General features: G+C 29.4%; 1 protein-coding gene across 1 annotated transcript; it reads left to right on the top strand.

Annotated features, from left to right (window-relative positions):
* The first annotated feature begins 255 nt into the window (after nucleotides 1-255).
* LOC123292408 lies at nucleotides 256-21,012 on the top strand. The gene is made up of 4 exons (XM_044873061.1): nucleotides 256-376; nucleotides 19,472-19,867; nucleotides 19,936-20,367; nucleotides 20,664-21,012. The coding sequence occupies exons 1-4, from the start codon at nucleotides 256-258 to the stop codon at nucleotides 20,954-20,956; spliced, it is 1,242 nt and encodes a 413-aa protein (XP_044728996.1). The 3' UTR covers nucleotides 20,957-21,012.
* Nucleotides 21,013-21,679: the final 667 nt, after the last annotated feature.

The raw sequence follows: 21,679 nt of genomic DNA, 5'->3' as shown, positions 1-21,679 counted from the left end.
GTTGGATGGATATCAAATTAAAACTGTGTTCCAAAATCATCTTTATTATATGTTGTTATATTCTATTGTTGGTATTTCCAAAATATTAAACAAAAACAAACAACAACAATAATTTTGATGAAATGTTTTGTTAATACTATAAAAATCGAATCTAGAAAATGACAATAAAAACATTTTAAATAATTTTGATTTATTTACTATTATTTATTTATTGTTTATAATATTAAATAGTGGTGTGTTTGTGTTTTGTTCGAAATGTCGTTAATCAGTATATTTATAAGCAGTAGTTCAATAAATTTAATTTTAATTTTGAATTATGTTTGTGGCTTACCAGCATTGCAAAATCCATCAACATCGAATATCAATAATAATAATGGTAAGGATTATTTGTATAAATGGTGTTTGATTGTTTGTTCTATTTATAAACTGAATCGTTGTTATCAAAAAGTGAGGCTGCAACCATAAATAGTATTCGGAATTCTTCACTGATCTCTATGTTATATAGAGATATTTATGTTATATAGTGGAATTCTTTTATTGATTGGAATCATTTTGGAAATTTTAAGATGTCACTCTTTTTAAACCGATCTTTTCGTACATAAAAATTATACATTATTGATACTTCTTTTTACTTTTTTCTTTTAGCACCGCCAATTATTTTATTTCAACTAAATATCTATACGAGAAACCAGAGTTAGCCATGCCTGCAAAGCGGTAGAATTGCAAAGTTAACGTAAAGGCTAAAATACGCAGACCTGTGTCAACTTGACTTCAATATATACGCATGATCAACTCGTAAAATTATTGTTATCGGGAGATAAAATTGTGGGTCTTATTTTCAAATAATAATCGAGTCTTATTAATTTTCTAAATTTTTGGAATATAAGGTCGAATTTTGTTTAAAATATATATATATATTTTTTTTTTTTTTGTTTTTGGATTTAAATTCATTAAATTTTAAATAATTTAATAATAATTGACAATTTAATTTTATCTAAAAAGAATAAAAGTACAAATTTAAAATATTATACAAGCAATATATGATATCGAACTAGAAATCCTATTAGAAAAATTATATTGCTTATATATTGCTAAAATTATTTTGCTTATATATTGTTTGAATAATGTTTAAGTATTTTAGCAAACAATTTTAGACCGTTTTACACTACATAATACTTGTTTTTCGTTAGATGCTCAAATTAAGAAAAAACTTTCACACAGCTGTGTTCTCAAATTAAAAATTAACGTTATTGTAGTATATGAAAAGTTAAGGTTAATTGAACTGCAGCGGTGCAACAAGACGCAGCAAATTTTGCACATGAGTTATTCTGCAACATCCGAGAAAGTTAAATGCAAGCAGGAAAAAGGCGGATAATATTATTAATATAATTTTGAGCTTACGGCATTTTGGAGGTCATAATGTAACATAAAGAGAATGATTTAAAAATACAATTAGCTTTCCTCTGTTTACCCTGAGTTTGTTAAACATACTCTAATTTTATACGCTTTATGACGCTTTATATTTTGTCAGATAGTCAACTGGTTCGATGTGAGATGGACTTGGCAGTTGCTTTATTGTGTAATGCGTACTGTCTTCAGGGTTGTCTTTAATCTTTTGGAGGCCCTGGTCACTTTTTCTTCATAAGGCCCCTATAGAGGCTTCAAAACACGGGAATATCTTCTTCAATCCTTGGATGACTTTTTGACAATTTTCAACTCATTTCCTACAATTTGAAGGCCTCATCAAGTCTGTTGTCCCTACTATCCCTACGATCGCATAACGTGCAATCGCATTGTGTTATTCAGTGCAAGTTTCCAATCGTTTGATAGTGTAGAATCGTCTGATACCGTTGGATCGTGGATGATGTCACAGAAAGCGTAGGGAATAGAAGCTATCTCAAACGCAAAATGTATGTGTAAAAAGTAAAAAACAATTACATTCGCGCAAATGTATATGCACATACGCATGGTAAACATTGCATGGTAAAAGTATAGGCATCCACTATCCAGTGTTTATTACAGATTTTTGACGAAACCAAGACATTTGACGAAAGTCCAGAAATAAAGTAAATGTACATTTGGCATTCTCATTCCATTAACTGGCTTGTTTTCGGGAACTACTAGCATAAATTCTTGAATTTTAGCATATTTTCTTGAAATAATAAAGTTACTGTTACATCTACGTTACTATTTAGAAAGTTATCGATTTGAAATACCAGTATTTGACGTTAATTTTAAATTGGCGTGTATTTTTGTAGTCGATTTATTTATTAGTCAGGTCACTGACCAGAAATTTCATCCATATCCAATTTCAAAATTTACTTACAACACGTATTGTATTCCGGTCAACTGCTAAATAAGTTTAACCACAATGTAACATTAAAAATATGGTTTTATTTGATTACAATTAATGATATAAGAGAAGTTAATATTATAAGAGACGAGAAATAAATTAATTTTCATTGTGTTGACTTTCCCTTTTAAATTATATTCCATTTTTGGGGAAAAATTGATAAATAGACGTATCGAGTCAGAAAATTTTACTTTCACCCTCAGATTTTAACGTTATTTGAAAAAAAAAAATTACATGCTCGTACTATTTATATTTAAAGTTAAAAACATGAAACGCAAATTAATTTCCAGAGCTTTCCTCCAAAGCAGTAAAAGATAAAAAGTTTAAAATTGTATCTTATTGCATACCAACTCCATCTGAAAATATTAAACGAGTGAAATTCGTTTTCTCAAAAAAATATTGATTTGATTTTTACTCCTTTTATGTTATCAGGCCTAGTTGGTATGAAATTGGGCACAATTAACCAAGTACATAGTTTAGTTTCCAGAGGTTTGTTTCCTTTCTATGAGACTGAGAAGATACAAGTTGATGAGCCGATTGATGTATAGTTTCGAAAAATAAATTATATTAAAATTCGTAAAACATGATAAACGATAGAGTTGGTTTATTTTATGTTGGTCCTCACAAACAAAGAGTTTGCGAATTTTGTTCTAGGGCCCCCTATGGCTATTGCACATTAGCAATATACAAGTGATTCAAAGTTTTGTATATTTTTGTTTCAAAACTTTACCTACAAGATTTTAGTGTTTGGAAATCGTTTTCAAAACTGTCTGAAACTATTATTGAACCACGTATATATCATCATATTAAAATTAGCTTGAGTAGACCGTACACAAATTTTGCTTGACCTTTCCAAACAGAGTGTAAGTACGATGTAATTGTACTTAGTCGAAGAAGAAAACAAACAATACACATACCGGGTATTTAAATGTTTTTTAAAAATTTGCTTATGAAATTGATAAATTTTGACAAAATGTATGTATGTATTATTGCAAAATTTAATCTTCAAATCTGTGGTGTCATAGATAGAGTAATCAAGCTTGCTTTTTAAAAGTTCTTATTGAAATGAGGTCTTTCAACATCGAATACTATTGCCACCGGCCACGTTTAACATCGGGCTTTCCAATTCGGTATTTTTTTTGGCAGTAGTTATTTTTACCTAAGTTCTTTTGCTACTGGTTATTTTGTGTTCTATAGTCATGAAACCAAATTTTTGAGGTAAACTCATTGTTACATTAGTATTATAATATATTGTATCTAGAATGTTCTACAGTAAGTATAAACACCGGATATCCGTTTTTTTTCATTCAATCATTCAATAATACCGTTCCAATCATCACATCACAATTTAATCGTACGTATGTGTACTATATGAAACATAATTTTTATAATAGTTTGTTAATTTGTGTGTCTGTATATTATATGAATTGGGCTCTATTATAATTATTAGCGATTTCATTAAACATACATTTAAAATCACCTGTCATTTTTTCAATCATCTTGGTAAATTTTATTACAGTCAAGGCCAATTTTGCTGACTGATACACTCTATACAGGATACTTTGATATGAATTTCGACCTAGTCTCTCAGATTCAATTAAAAGCCCACTCTGATTCAAAATTGCTTTAAATTAGATAGTTATTCCTGATTAAAATGGTAACATTTTTTGTAGGAAACATAGTTTCTACACCCAGCTAATCGTTTTTCGGGAAAATTTTTCCAAATAGAAGTCATTAGTTTTTTTGTTCTTTAAATCTTTCCTCTATCTTCTAATATTGATTGAGACTTGATTGAAACAAGTGAAACAAACAATTGACTGAGTTAATTGTTGAAATACCATGTATAGAAAGTTTTGATTTCTCTGTCACATTACACATACATACATGTCACACATATATAACTGATATTCCCATATAATACATACTATACAATTTTCGCATAATTTGCGCTCTCACGGGTAAACACTGATGTTTACGAAAAAATGTTTCAAATAAAAGTTATTTAAACTTTTGTTCTATCTCTAACGGTCTACAAGATGGGTCCTACGGACCCAAGACCAAATTGCCCTATGTTGCTCATTTACGAACTCGACCTCACTCTTAAGCACGCTATAAAAATTTCAGCGTGATATCTCTTTTCGTTTTTGAGTTATCGTGATGACAGGCGGACAGACGAGAGACAGATTTTTAAGCGTTACAAATTTGGGACTAAACTTAGTATACCTTGGTATATTTCATATACATGGTAAAAAATCGTTGATGGTAATATAGATCCGAAAATAAGGTGTTCAGTTTTCAACGGGTGTTTTAAGTTTTCAACGGGTCTTTTCAAGTTTTACAGTCCAATTATGCAAAAATAAGAAGCCGATTCCTGGTTCATTTTCGTCAAACAGTTCCAACAAAACCAACTTTTTATTGCCCTCGTAATAATTTTAAAGTCATTTTCTTTTTTATTTATTCCTTTAATGTTCCTGAATAATGTGATATTAGCCATCAACTATGAAAATTTAATTAACTAAAGATAATTTTGGGAACCAAATTCCCTAAATTTTACTTTTAGTGCCACAAATATACATTTTTACCTACCTACATTATATCATGCCAAATAAGTACGTAACAACAATATAAATTCATTTAAACATGAAACTTTTGTAAAATGTAGAACTTGCTAAATAATTTCGAAATTATTTAATTAAAATAGATATTAATTAAATAAATTAGATGTTTAGTGAATTGTATTTTGAAATATTTAAATTTATCTATTTATTTTTATTAAAAACAACATATAATTTTTGAAAAAATAGTTCCTAATTATTGTTACAAAAATCCTTTTATTACAAATTTCTTATTTGCATAATTATTTTTAATGACGCGGCGCTTAAAAAGTAGCATAATAAAAACGGAAGTAATGTGCAATATTCGTGGTTTATAGTTTGAATATTAATTAATTTTAAAAGTTTGGCTTTAATTATTTATTTATTTTATTTTGTTTTAAATAAATAGTTTTAAAATTTCCTATTGGGTAATTTATATTAATTTTGAAATATACATGATAGTTTATTTATTAGTTGCAAAAGGAAAGCAAATTATTCTGTTAAATTATTTTAAAAGTAATGTAGATAAAGAGGATTTTTTTTATTAAATGAACACCGACCCGCCTCTGCTTCGAACTTGTGCAATGTTGTATATTACAGAATCTCTCTATATACAAAAATGTGTTTATTTACGACATCACATTAGAAATCTCTAAAATTATCAGTGTTTCTCTACTATATTTTGCATGTATTATACATATAAACATTCTTCTTGAATCACTTTATCTATTAAGAAAACACATTTAAATCCGTTGCGTAGTTTTAAAGATCTAAGCTTATACATAAGGACAGGCAGACAGCGGGAAGCAACTTTTTTTTAATAGTATGCGTATATTGAAGAAAAGTCAAAGTATTATTTTATTGGTTTAATTAAATTAGATAGTCTTACAATTGAATGATATTCATAGTAGAATTGGAATTAATATTGTAAGTGGTAAACTGCAAGCCCATGTTTTCGGGTGAAATGACCCACCAGGAATCATGTTGAAAAAGATGCTCCAAGTAAGGACGTGAGAATATGAATGTCACATCCCTTGCTGTCCCATCCCTGCACCAACAAATATGTACGGTGTTACTTGATAGTGTTTCTATAAGTATTCGAAGCGAATTATATAAATGCCGTTAGTATGCCGTTTGATTCCGTTAAAAATGCTTAAGCATCCTCATCAGTACCTGGACAACAACTGGTCTTCTGAAATGCTATTTTTACTCTAATTTGAGAAAAACTAGTGGCTATTCGCCTTACGTTAAATAATTAAAAAATTTTTACCATCCTGTCTCGCTACTAATATTGATAAATTAAACAGCCAACCATAATATAAAATAAAATGATGCCATAGAAAATAATGAAATAATGCCTATACGTATAATGAATGATAGCTAGTTAAATTTAATAATAATATATCTATTACACAAAATGATTATACCTATATTAAAATTATATTTGTTTAAATTGTAGATTTTATTTTGATTGAGTAGTATAATATGGAATAACTGTACATTTTTTTTGTAATTACAAGATGGTTTTTTTCTTTTATAAATGAATATGAATATACCTAATGTCGGTACACATACTACAAATATTTATAATTAATCTGTTTCCAAATACCAGATGTAACTAAAACCCAATTCGCAATCTCGTACACCAACAGGTCATAAACGAAAACTTTTCTAGACCCAAATGAATAAGACTAACCCATAACCAGGAAAAATGAAGTCACAATTTTCATAATAAAAAAACAATGATCCTTTTCGTATTTGAACCAAACTCCACCCTTTAGTTTCGTTGACTGCGGGCATATTTAGGTGGTAATCGCGTAACACAGGCATAAAAAGTAAGAAAGCATAAAAATTGCTCAAATTCAGTATCTAGGAGTTTTTTTGGGTTTTTGAATCCATATATAGTACAAGCTTTAAGGTTTTCTAATTAGCAACCCCTGTAAGCGTTACGTAACATTTGTGTGGTCGTTAGGGACCTTATTCGACAAGGAGCAGACATTTTTTCCAATTTTATCATATTTTCCCCTTCTCTTCTATTTCGAAAATCACCGCTCTGTCATATATATGTCCTATGTGAGAAAATGCTCCACATCGACTCGGGAGCTTATTTACCACGCGACAAAAGACCGATTACCCTAGGGCTGATTCTTAATATTTTGCTTAACGTTAAAAAAATCGAAAAGAGTTATTAGAAAAAGTTACAAAGAAAATTTTTGATACCCATAAAACGATTTTCATGGCAAAATTCGCATTTTTAATTTTTTCATTATTTTGGTCTATACTCAAAATGATTACAATTTTTTTTTCTTTATTTTATTGTGATCTTTTATTGAGAAGTAGGTTAAGCAAATTTTCGCCATGCTTTGTGTATTGCACCCCTAATTTTACTACTAGTTCGTACTATGAACAACTAACAATGGAACAGTTAAATTTGTATTTTTTTGTAAAATCGTCAAAAAATAAACATTAAGTTATTTTAATATACAGTTGTTTGCTGAGCTTCCCAAATTATGAAACTGAGATGCGGAAATATAATTAGCATGTTTTATAAAACTTATATAATTAGTATTTTAGGAACGAAACACGGTTGAGTTCCGAGGCAGAAGAAGAAATAAGGAAGGAAGAATCGTTATGGGGCTAACTTAACTAAGATGAAAAATATACAGTTGAATTGACTAAGGTTCAAATTCTATATAATAAAATGCCACATGGATTGATCGCTCGGCTACCGTACTCTTTTGTAATATTGCAATCATATAAAGATAATACCTACCTTGCATGTTAATAGTTGATTATAAAAAATTTTATTAAAAAATATCCTACAAAATTATCTACATTTTACAGGAAAAAAGAGCATAATATTTTCTCATGCAAAATATGACGATTAGATGAATACACTTTTTCACTCCTATTTAAACAGAGGCGGACAATATAAAGTCAACGCCACGCAATGTATCAATTCAATATACATTTAATTGAATAGAATGGGAATGGTGGTTAATTTAAAACTTCAAATAGTATAATATTTCATTTCAAATAATTTTCTGAAAAATATTGTCCGCATATTTGCAAAATATTTCAAAACTCTTATCTGTGTATCTTCTATATTTGACTATCTGATAAAAAATTAGTTTGTGACCTTTATGCACTCCTTTTCTCGAAAATTAGACTTTCATGCCCCCGAATTCCCGAAACGTTTTAAAAATAATAAATGAGGATGAAAATATCAATCTTGGGGCTTTTGGGGTCGCTGAATTCGAATCTGACCATAAAAATGTGAAAACTCAAATGACGGCCGAAAATTCAATTTTTAGTTACTTGATTATAACAAAAATATCAAGAAAATATTATTATTCTGGAAGTTTTCGAAGACGCTAAATCCTTATTTGAACTAAAAAAGTTTCAAAACCCACAATTTGTTTGCAAATACAACAAAAAAAAAATTAAATATATCTCTAAAATAATGCTACCTTGTGGTTTCTCTGGTCGCTGGATCCAAATATGTACTTAAAAAATGTGAAAATTTAAAATAACCCAGACCCTTAAAAAAACTCTTACCCCTGGACAAAACGATCTGATGTAATGATGACAATAAATCACATATTATAAAATTGTAATTTTATAGACTAAAAAAATGTAATTTACATGATTGTGAACTAGGGTATTGAATTGCAGAGGTTAGTAGGGACAGCAAAACTAAAATCGCCTATTGGCGGCAAATTTAAAAATCTGCCACTGACGTCCAGATTGTATCGATCGGCATAATGAAGATAACACATACATGGCCCGACGATGGCTCTATATGCACGACCTCATATAACAAGGACTTGAAAGTCGAGTGGAGAAGGTAGAAGAAGAAAAGAGGCTATCTGAGCGAGGTCTAGTCTTGCGAGCTTTGTTCTACTCATCAGGCTGTCTTTTGTTTTCAATCAATTGAAAATGATTGAAAACAATTTCAATTGTTTCAATGGTGTAAACATCGCTTTTCTGTCTTTCGAGAGATGTGCAGTACAACATACGCAACCGCCGATGACTAGACCAGATAGGCTCCGTAAATTCATCCACGGGCGCTTATAGCTCGTCGGCATAGGAGTTTCTCGTCCTTGTTACATGAGTTCGATCCAATATGCTTAAAATGTATAAGAAATAATATTAAGAGCCCAGTTTCTTAAGCATAAACTATTTATTATAATTAAATACCAAATTCACTTTAGTGTAAATAATCATAAAAGTATAAATGTTTGGATATTAAATCTACAACTACAGAACCATAAACAGTCATAGGTGTATAATGAGTGAATAGATTGTGTTATGATAAATAAAAGTATGTTATTATTTTATCAAATATAATAATTTTAATGAGTCATCGTCAGTTGGATAACACCACCACCAGTAGCGGAACAAATATTATATAAAAATGACAATCATTATAATCAACATCATATTATTAAACGCATGTGTACATATACGAACAAGCTGGCTGTTTACTAATGTAAAATGCATACGTGATTACTGAAATTAAACTTGAAATGTAAGTGACTTGATATATCTTCTTCTACTCATTATTAAACTAAACAACCTATGGCAACAAAGGTGAACAACTTATGGGCAAAATATATATCATGCACATAGTTACTACATATTATAGTTGCAGAAACGAAGCACAGAAGTTCGAAAATTTGAACAGTAACAGGGATTTGAATGCGGTTTTATGCATTCGATTCGTTAGAGAGTCAGTAAATTAAAAATATGCAATTTTTATAAATAATATGCATTTTATAATTGCATTTTAAATTGACCGTAAATATACTAAATTCACAATTCGTTTAATAGGTATGAACATGATTCCAAACTGGATACCTGGAGGTGGAGGTTTTTGGGAATATCGCGTCAGAAGTGATACCTGGTGCCCAAGATACCTCGGGTACCCTGGAGATCCACTGCATCAGGTACCTAGTGCTCGATTCTGTCGTGATATTCGTGTTCAGCGACCCTAAAAACCTCCTCAGTAACAAGTTTGGAATCATTTTCATCACTATGGTTAACCGAATCGTGAATTTAGTACCTATATTTACGGTTAATTTAAAATGAAATTATAAAAGGCATATTAATCATGCAAATTGCATAATTTTAATTTCTTATAAATCAATTTAGGTCACAAAATCTGACGCTCTAACGAATCGAATTTGATAAGTAAGTTATGATAAGTAAAATCGTCATTACAGTCGAGGGACCTCTTTTCGGTCCTGTGGAAAACTGTTTAATCTTAGAGGTCCTCCGACTGAAATGACGATTTTACTTATCATAACAATTTCAGATGAGACTATTTTCTTGTTTTCATACTTAATTTAAGTAATAAGAGCGCGATTCTGTAATTGTCAGGGTTTTAGTTTCCGAACTTTATTTTAACAAATCCATTTTGGGGTTATAATTTCGTGAGAAAGTATAACAACATATAATTATTTGAAAAGTGCTTTCATAGCTTTGTGTCCTCTAGAGGGCGCCGTATTGAATTTAATATGAAGTAACATAGTCTATAACCAGCGGGCTATCAAGACGCTTCTAACGATATCTCATTGTCAAATTATGATAAGCAGTTTAGAAGGTAAGTTCGAACAGATGTGCATACATACATATCGGTCAGACACATAACCCTTGCCATTCTATAATAGGGTAAAAAGATTATAATTCAGCAACCAAGAGCCAGTCGGTTTAAAGAGCGATGCTAAATATACGCACCATTGCTCTACATTTACATTTGGCATACTGTTTTTGTTCGGAATCGAGTATTTGATTATATCCGTCACATCACTATAAAACTTAATGATTTAATTAAGTTCTTTGACATTGTTACACTTTTTTGAATTCGTTAATTCATACGGATTATAATAAATAAAAAAGTTAAAAATTTAAGCGCGTGGCAATCTCTTGGTATTATAAATGGATAAAAGATATTATCGTATTTGAATTAAAAGCAAAACAGCTTTTCATAATTAAATGGTCCGGAAAAACAGAAAACATTATTCCCGACCGGGTGTGTATTCTTTATTAAAGCTGCATCATCCTGGTTAAATAGAAGAATATCGAGTTTTTATTTATTTTATTTATTTTTATAACTATTTATTATACTGAGAAGTTATTTGTGTGAACCTAAAGGGTCGCGCCAGACCCTACCCACAGCTTGTATTAAAAATTTCCCTTACGTGAAAGCCCAAAGTAATAAAGAGTGGTACCTCAAATGGGTCCCTTGCAACTAGAAGAAGTGGTCCTATGTGCCTTCCTTGAGAACAACCTGTCATCCGAAGGCGTGATGTTTTAGGGTAAGAGGTGCTATTATAAGTAAATAACTTGTAGGATTGCTTCCAAGATTAATGGATCCAAAGTTTCGGACCCAAACATTCTATATTTAACACCCTGCAAGACTCTGCAGGTGCAAATAATATGTATAGAGATCATCGCCCTTCATACAGGCCCTGCAAATGAGATCATTAAAGATTCCCATGAAGGTGGTAGTTCAATCGACAGTGTCCTGTTAAGTGTTCTATCACTCTTCTCAACTGTGTTCAGTGAGTTTCAGCAGAACGCAGTTGTATACAATAGCTGTGTTTATACATATCTTGGGTGTGTACACGCAAAGTTTCAATAGTTAAGATGGGTTGTGAAATTAAGATAAATTAATTTTCATTTTGTATTCCCGTTTAATATGTGTTTTTATTTTACATCGTACCTATTTAGGAGTTAACCTTATCTATACCTATATATGGGAATTTTTTGGCGTTTATGAACTTTTTATTTTAGTCGAGTTAATTACTTAATAAAAAGTGGCCACTTGTAAAATAAGGTGTTTAAAATAATGAAATTGCATTAAAGACAGTTACTTTTTTATTTTTACATTTCAATTGAATTAATGAATAACCCGTTATTTCTAAGCATGTACAAATTGTTTGTAAGTACTTATATGTAGTATGAAATTTAATTAACAATAGACTGTCAAAAAATAAAAAAAAATAAAGCCACATAATTTATTTTTGGCCATACCTATAGAGTGTCTTTGAAAAAGTCAAATTAATGATGGAACTTAAGTGTTTTATTTTCAAAGTACAGAATTTCAATTGTTCTTAGTACAACATGTTCCCTAAGTACCCTACCAACGATATTATAATTTAAAGAATAAATATCTGGAACAATTTAACATAATTTTTCATAGTTGAACTTTAGTAGTAGACAACTTTATTGCAAGAGCATATATATATATATATATATATATATATATATATATATAAAAAAGGACGTGAAATCTCCTATGCCGAGCTATAAGCGCCTATTGCTGAATTTACGTCGCCTATCTGGGCAGGGTCTAGTCATCGGTCGTTGCGTTTTTTTGTACTGTGCATCAGGCTGCCTAAGTGATTGAAAACAGTTGATACTGTTTTGAGAAAGTGATTGAAAACAAAACACAGCCTGATGCGCAATACAAAATACGCAACGACCGAAGACTAAACCTCGCCCAGATAGGCGCCTTTTTTTCTACTACTTTTATCAATACTTTTAAGCGATACAAACTTGGGACTAAACTCAGAATACCTTGATATATTTCATATACATGGTATAAAAACTTTTATTTTAGTAATTCTTGGTACTTAATTAGTTGGTAATTAATTTATTTTTGTGTTTTTTTTTAACAAAATTTTTTTTAAAAGAAATTATTAATAATAATTAAAAAGCTAGTTTTAAAAATAAATCTTTAATCTAATTTTTAAGGGTTTCAAACCATTTAAAAGTAGGTCCAATTTTTGTTGATTTGAGACGGTAATATCATAATGCCAACTACAAAGAAATCGGCGTAACAATGACCAAATACCACAAAATCCGTTACTCAAAGGCTATTGAGTGAGAGAACATTTGAAAATTCAATAAACGCATCAAATATAACATGTTTTTCTAAAGAATTGATTACTCGAAAAAAGTATGACGTATTTGACGTGTCCATTTCAGGAAAAACTTCATCAGCCCATTACCTTTCCAAAAATGTATCAATGTTACTAGATTCATAATAAGCTATGAAAAAACCCTTAAAACCTTTAAGAGCCGTATTCGACAGATATTAGGTATTTTAATTGTAATTTATTGATAGTTTAATGAAATATTCAAATAAATTTTTAGTCTTTACAGTTCAAAGTGCATATATATCGCGATGTGAACTACTGTTTATAACATTCTACTAACCGGATACTAAACTAATTAATTTCTTTGGCAAATCAATGGAAAAAAATAACAAAAATTTATTATAGATGAAATAAAATTAATTCTTTTATTTTAATGTACAGTTCCGTTACTAAAATTATTTTTATTCATCGCATTTCATATTTACTTTTTTTATTAAATAATAAATAATAAATAAAAAAAATATTTTTTATATTATTATTTTGACCTTCAAAGTATCTGCACATTATAAATAATATAAAGTACTTTTGATGAATACATGAAGGTAAAACAGACATCATAACAATAAAAATATAATTAATGATTAACATTTGAAATATTTGATACAGATTAATTACAATAAATAAATATAAAAAAAATACACATAAAATGCTTCTAGGTATTTTTACTTTTTATTTACAAAAATAAAATTTACTAACGGTGATTTCTTAACCAAAAAAGTATAAAAAAATTGTTTACTGCCTTGAATAGCGGTGTTTTAATTTTTAAATAAAGTAAAAAAAATATATTAGAATTTTTTTTAAATATTTATATAGGTAAATTTAAATCTCACTTTTAGATTATTATGGCACAAGATTTATTTTAAGATGGCTCAATTTTTGATGTTTCTATCATTATTGAACATCTCGCATCTGAAAGCCCGGGCCGTAACGAGGGTACAAAGCGCCAGTGGCAAGTATTTAGGTTGCGTCTTATATATATCGGGATCGGCTCTAACGATTTTGATGAAAATTCGTATACTCATAGTATTTAACATAAGAGTAAAGGCAAAATACATTTAATTAATAAACTTTATAAAATTTATTCAAATAATAGAGTATCAAATTAAAGTATTGATTTCTCTCTACGCAAAAAAAGCATAAGGACCTCTAAAATCGAAATTTTGCTGATAATAAATAAAGTAAATAATACAGAGTAATAAAAACAAAATTGGATAAAAATTGTAATTATTATTAATATATTCGCTGTTCATTAAAAGGTAGCATGAAGTACCATATTGGTAATTTTGATAAACCAAGTATGTAATCCTACTAAATTTGGGTCATACTTGTCAAATTTGTAATCGAAATTAACCTAGCTCTAATGGGTTTCAAGAATGTGAAGTTCTAGTTCCGGAATTAAGCACATAAGTGATACCTAGCGAAAAACTGACATCAAAGATGAAAAGAATGGCCCAAAATTAGTGGGTTTCAAAAAAAATTCCATTAAGATCGGATCAGATTTGCCTGTGTTATCAAAAAAAAGTCGAATTTTTAACTTTATGACGTCATCAGAATCCAAAAAAATTTAACTTTGCTCTATCACATCCAAATTTTATCCAATTTTGATAAACCAAGTATGTAATCCTACTAAACTTGGGCCATACTTTTCAAATTTATAATCAAAATTAACCTAGCTCTAATGGATTTCAAGAATGTGGAGTCCTGCTCCCGGAATTAAGCACATTAGTAATAGCTAGCGAATAATTGACATCACAGATGAAAAGAATGACCCAAAATTAGTGGGTTTCAAAAAAAATTCAATTAAGATCGGATCAGATTTGCCTGTGTTATCAAAAAAAGTCGAATTTTTAACTTTATGACGTCATCAGAATCCAAAAAAATTTAACTTTGCTCTATCACATCCAAATTTTATCCAATTTTGATAACCCAAGTATGTAATCCTACTAAACTTGGGCCATACTTTTCAAATTTATAATCAAAATTAACCTAGCTCTAATGGATTTCAAGAATGTGGAGTCCTGCTCCCGGAATTAAGCACATTAGTAATAGCGAATAATTGACATCACAGCTGAAAAGAATGACCCAAATTAGTGGTTTCAAAAAAAAAAATAAAAAGTACTTTTGCATCTAACTATTCTTTTTAATCAATTTTGAGCATAAAAACACCTTCATTATATTTTGAACAGAAATTTGATATAAATACTCCACTGTGTGCCGTTACTGTGTCACCTATAGTTTCTTGGAGTTTGACTGAAATCGTTTTATTTCGAAGTAATCATGAAAATTATCATAGGATTGATATGGGTGGAGCCAGCAGTCCCGATCTATTTTTGGTAATAAATGCCGATCAATGTAAATTATAAAAAATGACGACCTAACAAAAATTACACGCTTTCATCAAGTTTTATACGATGCTGTTTGATACGCACAATATACGTGAGGCAATGTCATCACTATATGGTGAATTAAATTTGACATGTAAATCTGGGCCGGATAATTATAGTAAATATAAAAACTAAAAAGACAAATTAAATAGAAATGAATTGTTTGGCACTAATAACTTCTTTTAAAAAAAGTTTACTATTATTTAAAGATAATACATTTATGAATAAATTGGTATTCATATTTGTGTTAAACACTGGAAATGTTCAGGTCTAGTTAATATGTATTTGAATTTAATTATTATTATTAATATTTTTTATTCAACTTGAATTAAATTGAATCTAAATATTCAATAAAAGTGGAAACAGTTTTTCTTTACGATAATACTTAATTTACTTTCACAAGCATTTTAAAAATAGCTTTAATTTGGTTGAGGCATTAGTAGGTATTCGTGCTGGCTATTGACGAAAAATACACTCACGGTCTAAAAATGTAACGCGCCGATTTGGTTTTTAAGATATAATTTCGTTCAGTATCTTATTTGTGTGTCATATCTGTAATAAAATTGCCTATACACAATAAAAAGAAAGTAAATTACTTTTGTATCACTTATATATTATTTGTCTAGCCTCTTTTTCGATCGACTAGTAAGTTGTTATTTTATCTAATTTTTATAGTTGCAAATTTTATTAATTTATTTTTGGATTCGATTTCCATTGAATGCTTACGACAAGTGAAATTTACAAAATTTAAAAAACCTCCGACAAATGCGATGTATTCCTTGTAAACCAATTTTTGGAAACTTAGCTATAAAATGTTCTCAATCAAGGCGATTCGATTGTTTAGGGGCTACGATACCACTGAGAAACAGACAGGCGCACAGATAAACACTTTAAACTTATAACACTCCTTCTTAAATCATTATCAAAGTGATGGTCAAGGACATCAGGTGAGATGAAAAGGATACTTAGAGAGCTATCATTTTTGATGGGACAAATTTTTGGAAATATTATAATTGAAATTATTTTACCATTTCACTTTTCAAAATGAATTGAGCCAGGTTTATTTGACCATTCATTTCCATAGTAATTATTTATATGTTAAAATTATACGTCATGCCTTTTCCAAACTGAATCGATTTTGAAAATCATCGCCAATTGTTTACTTTTTTCAAGAACGGAACTCTAAGCTCGCACTTGAAATAGCTAAGAACTAATTAAATTACCTTTCAAATGCAACCAAAAAAATTAAAATCGGTTCATCCGTTTAAGCGCTACGATACCATAGACAGACACACACACATAGCGGTCAAACTTATAACACCCCCTTTTTAATTCGAAGGTTAAAAAAACATTTCAAACAATAATTATTTGTTATTTTATAAAGGATCTATAAGTTATATCTATCAGTTTAAAAATGAATAAAATTTTTTTCGATAATCGATTAATTTAAGAAAATTTTATATATTGTTGCGGAATTGTCAGTATTGTTGTTCATTTATGCATAGGACATATTTATCACAATTTTAATTGACATCCAGTCACCAATTCATTAAGCACTCCTATAAACTTGATAATTTTCATGCAATGTTTTACTTTTTTAAATGCCGTGTGTGAATATTTTAAAGAATGTGCGTAATTCATTAATTATAATTCAATCAATAAATTTTTTTTTCAAGAATAAGTAAATAAAAAACTTAACAAATATAATTTATAATTCATGTATCATCATGTTTTGTATATCAATTATTTTTATTTATTCGTGAGAAATACATGAAAAAAAATTAAATAAAAGAAAAAAAAATTTGTCCGTTAGTTTTAAAAACGGTTATTTTTATATTCCAGTACATGAAACATTATTACCTATATTAATATATGTAACTCTACCTTTACATGTAGAAACGTTACTTTAACAATTCATATCGAATTTATAGTTACAGATATCGTATCAAATACGTAACAAATTGATTTAATATAATTTTAGCTTCGGAAACAGTGCAATGTTCTTGATCGTTCTGAGGCACTCTTCATCTGCTATTGTCTGTCATTTTTATACCATGTATATATGAAATATACATAGTATATTAAGTTTCGTCCCAAGTTTGTAACGCTTAAAAATATTGATGTTACGAAAAAAATTTTGGTATAGGTGTTCATAGAATCACCTAATTAATCCATTTCCGGTTGTCCGTCCGTCCATCCGTCTGTGGACACGATAACTCAAAAACGAAAAATGATATCGAGCTGAAATTTTTACAGCGTACTCAGGACGTAAAAAGTGAGGTCAAGTTCGTAAAAAGCATCATAGGTCAATTGGGTCTTGGGTCCGTAGGACCCATCTTGTAAACCGTTAGAGATAGAACAAAAGTTTAAATGTAAAAAATGTTCCTTATAAAAAAATAAAAAAACTTTTGTTTGAAACATTTTTTTGTAAACATCACTGTTTACCCACGAGGGCGTTAATTAGGTGCAAATTTTATAGTATGTATTAATATAGGAATATCAGTTGTGTGTGTGTCTATTTAAAAGTGAATATCTTTTGTTATTTACGTGACGTCACAAAAACAAACGACTGCGCATCAACACTGCCTATACATGGTATTTCAACAATTAACTCAGTCAATTGTTTGTTTTCACTTGTTTTAAAAGTAAATACGTACCATCTTCTAGCACAGAGCTGTTCATCTAAACCCCGCAGTCTAAGATTACAATAATTCGTCATAACTAAAAGGAAAATTAGTTAGGTGACTGTTTAAAGACAGCTACATTATTATTAGTTCGTAAAAAATAAATCATCAGCAAAAAAATGCGAGAAAAAACACTACTTGCGTAATAATGCTCCGATCATTTTCAAATTCATGCGCAATAGAGAAGAAGTACGGGCAGTTAGTTCAAAATGAATTAAAAAATTTGGCCAAATCAAGTAAGGTAAAATGACATTCCAGGAAGAAAATTTAAATTTGGGGTTGAGAAAAGAATTTTTTTGAATGTTTAGGCCTCTTTTAAATTAAAAAAACGTGTTTTTTTCGTTTAATTCTCGTTCCGTATCATCGTACAAGAAAATACACTATTGCTTTTGGATCCAATTAAGGTTTGAACGTCCTCTAACGAAATACTGAAAAAATGTTACTGATAATTTGACTGTAACTGCATTGTCGCAAAAAAACAAATTTAAAAAAAAAATATTTTTTCCCAAACCTCAAATTTTGTTACCTAATTTCAGAAATTTTTCAGTATAAAAAGTTAATAATCAAAAAACAAATAAGTTTTATCAACAAAAAAAAATATATTCTCCTATAATGAGCTGATACGTGTTATCGCGTTTTTTTTTTTATTTCCCATTATACGTTTGAGAAATACAAAGGTGGAAACTTTATGAAAAATCATACTGTATAAGTGCACATATTACACGAAAGTAAATATCTATAATAATCGCTTAAAATAATTACAAGTAATATATTTATCGCATATTATACTTTCATTAGAATGAATTGTTAGTTCGTAATGACGTAACGGGTTTTCATAAGATTGTCTTATCACGTATAAAAAAATTCACAGAATAAAAACAACAATAAATTCCACCACAACTCATGTTAATTGAAAAAAAAAATTAAGTAGAATATAACAAGTTTATAACTTTTTTGTTTTATGTAAAGTTGCAGGCACGAAGGCGAACCAAACAGTTCATAATACTTACCCATTTCCGTAGTTTGGAGTTCGCTTTTGTGCCTGGTCGCAGATATAAGGTAGTACGAGCACCTGGGCAATGGTAGATTTAGGGTTGAAATTATTTGTACCTTATTTTCAACTTTGATGATGAATTTTGTTATAACTTCATGAATGTAGACGAAAAATAGGAATACAATTCTTCGATATATGCCTTGGTTTTCGAGATATCAAGATATAAATAACATAAGTTATAAGGGTAACTAAGGGGGGTGCTTTTCCCATATCTTAGGGGGTGGCCATAAAAATTGTTGAGTTTTGCGACTTGCTCTCTTAATTTGTAGCTATTTTACGTCGAATGAAAAACACATACAACTCTTCAATCGCGTTTTCCTTGACTCCTGGGAAAAATATTTTTTTTTTGGATTATTTAACGTTCCTTCTGTTATTTTCGAAATATATTTTCGATGAAACACAAAATCCTTTATTTTCAGAAACCCTTTTATCATAAATTATCTTATTTGATTTCAGGTATTACACATTTAAGTGGTAATTCCGATTATAGAGCAGTAAAATTACACTGGGATTGGATAAAATCCGATGATGATGATGCGTTACGAGCTTTTCAAGTACATTATTGTGAATTGCAATCATGGGGGCCACATCGTTGCCGCTCTAAGACTGTTACAGATGATTCAGAACACAATTCAATAACAAATAATCGTGAATCGAAATCGTATTCAACAAGTATTAATGGTCTACGTATGGCAACTACATATACATTCGAAGTAAAACCTATTGAGGAAAACAATCGTAAAGAAAATCGAAATGATCGATCAAGTGAAGAATTTGACGATATTATTCACAATGACAATGAAAATCAAGATTTAAGTGGCTCAAATAGTATTGTTTTAGATACAAAAGGATGTAAGTTTTCAGAAAATGGAAAACCGTTTAATAATATTGTTTTAATTAATGTAAAATATTTTGTTTAGTTTCTGCTAGAGCCACACTATGTTTACCAACTGTAAGTGAAGTAGATGTAGAAACGGGACCATATTTTGGCGGGCGAATATCTGTAGAAAATTCAGACGGTAAGGAGAGATGTTCAATTGAGGGACTAGCTGATAGTGCTCGGGATACATATACGTTACGAATTAACCATGAAGAATGCGGAAGTGTTGTTAATGAAACAACAGTTGCGACTTTTATAATTGTACAAGAAAATTTACCAATTTTAACTCATAGTACCCGAAGATTCCTTGTATTATGTACATTTCAACCAGATACATTAACTGTACGTGCAGGTATTAATTTACCAACGGCTTACGGTCATGGTTCTTCACAAATTGAATCGATTCCATATGAAAATATGATAAATGAAGTAAGACAGCAAAGACAAATGCGGCAATTATCAGCTGAAGTTGGTAAGTAAAGATATATATTGAAATTTTTCGAAGTCTTATCAAACTTATATCGCGAATATTTGAAATAATAATCAATGGTGATCTGCAAACTTAATACTCAGTTTTACTCCATGTTAAATTTAACGAACTCAAAATTTCATTATTTCAGACAGTATTATTGTAAATTACTATTGTTTTTAAATTCAAACAAAAAAAAAATTCGATTCAGGTCAATTATGGCGAAATAAAAATCTCATTGCCCAAATATCATCAAAAATACCTTATCAATCAAATTTCAAATGATATAAACATTTTAGTTACAGAAAAGCCGTTTTCGCATTTTCTACTAATGATAATTGTTATAATATGTGGTATATTTGGTGTTACTGTATTTGTATTGCGTGCACATCAAAAACGATTAATGGCTGCGGCTTTAGAAGTTGATACACTATCTATAACTTCATCATCAACAGAATCACCATTTTCTGATACAGATTCCGTCGCAAGCACAGTTGAACCACCGGTGTTAAAACCACAAGAAGGAGATGTATTCACCGTTAATGGAACAATATCAGCAAACTCGTTAACTATTGGAAGTGCAGCAGTTTAATTTTAAATAAATACATTTCATACTCAACACCAAAGTAATTTGGTGATAAATTAAGGCTAGAGTAATCTTAAATTATTATTATTGTTAATTAATGACTGATAATAAAATAACTAATATTTAGAACGAATTAAAGATATTTGCAACTTAATTTAAATCTAATAGTACAATTCAATTGACGAACTCCTTAAATAAATGATAAATATGGTTCCCTTGTACAATAGAAATAATTATTTTCTAAAAATTTAAAAATATATAACTATTTTAACTTATTTCCTTGAGTTTTAAGAGAAAATTTGATAATAAAGTACCTCTGAATATTGAAGGCATTCTTTTCAGTTCGGACTATATCCATGTAAAATCCTTGTAAATGATGGCAAACCCTTACATAGTAAGACTGCATCTCCTGTAGCTAATATGGGTAAACTCCCTTACAGTGAGGCTGTGTCTTCTGCAGTTAGTAAAGCCAAATCACAATCGAAACGAAAAGACAATCGAGGCATAAATATAAATTAAGAATTTAAAGTTGTAACATACAGATAAAAAACTAGCATCAAAATGTCAAGAATGGTATAGGAAGTTCAGAAGAGAAAAACGGTTTTGAAATTGTAGAATAGAAACGTAGATGTATTTAGGATGTATTAAAAATACTGCCAATGAGGAAAAAGTATCAAAATATATAAAATCAAAAAGTTGTGGTATTAATTCTAAATAACAGGTAATGTT

Source organism: Chrysoperla carnea, chromosome 1 (genome assembly GCF_905475395.1).
Source record: "Chrysoperla carnea chromosome 1, inChrCarn1.1, whole genome shotgun sequence".
Lineage (NCBI taxonomy): Eukaryota > Metazoa > Arthropoda > Insecta > Neuroptera > Chrysopidae > Chrysoperla > Chrysoperla carnea.
This window is presented reverse-complemented; position numbering and strand designations above follow the sequence as displayed.

What these genes read in the sequence shown, in the direction of transcription:
- LOC123292408 (XM_044873061.1), top strand. Translation starts at nt 256, where the DNA reads ATGTCGTTAATCAGTATATTTATAAGCAGTAGTTCAATAAATTTAATT. An exon ending in TGTTTTAGATACAAAAGGAT is followed by an intron (nt 19,868 to 19,935) that starts GTAAGTTTTCAG and finishes TATTTTGTTTAG; the next exon opens with TTTCTGCTAGAGCCACACTA. An exon ending in GCAATTATCAGCTGAAGTTG is followed by an intron (nt 20,368 to 20,663) that starts GTAAGTAAAGAT and finishes TAAACATTTTAG; the next exon opens with TTACAGAAAAGCCGTTTTCG.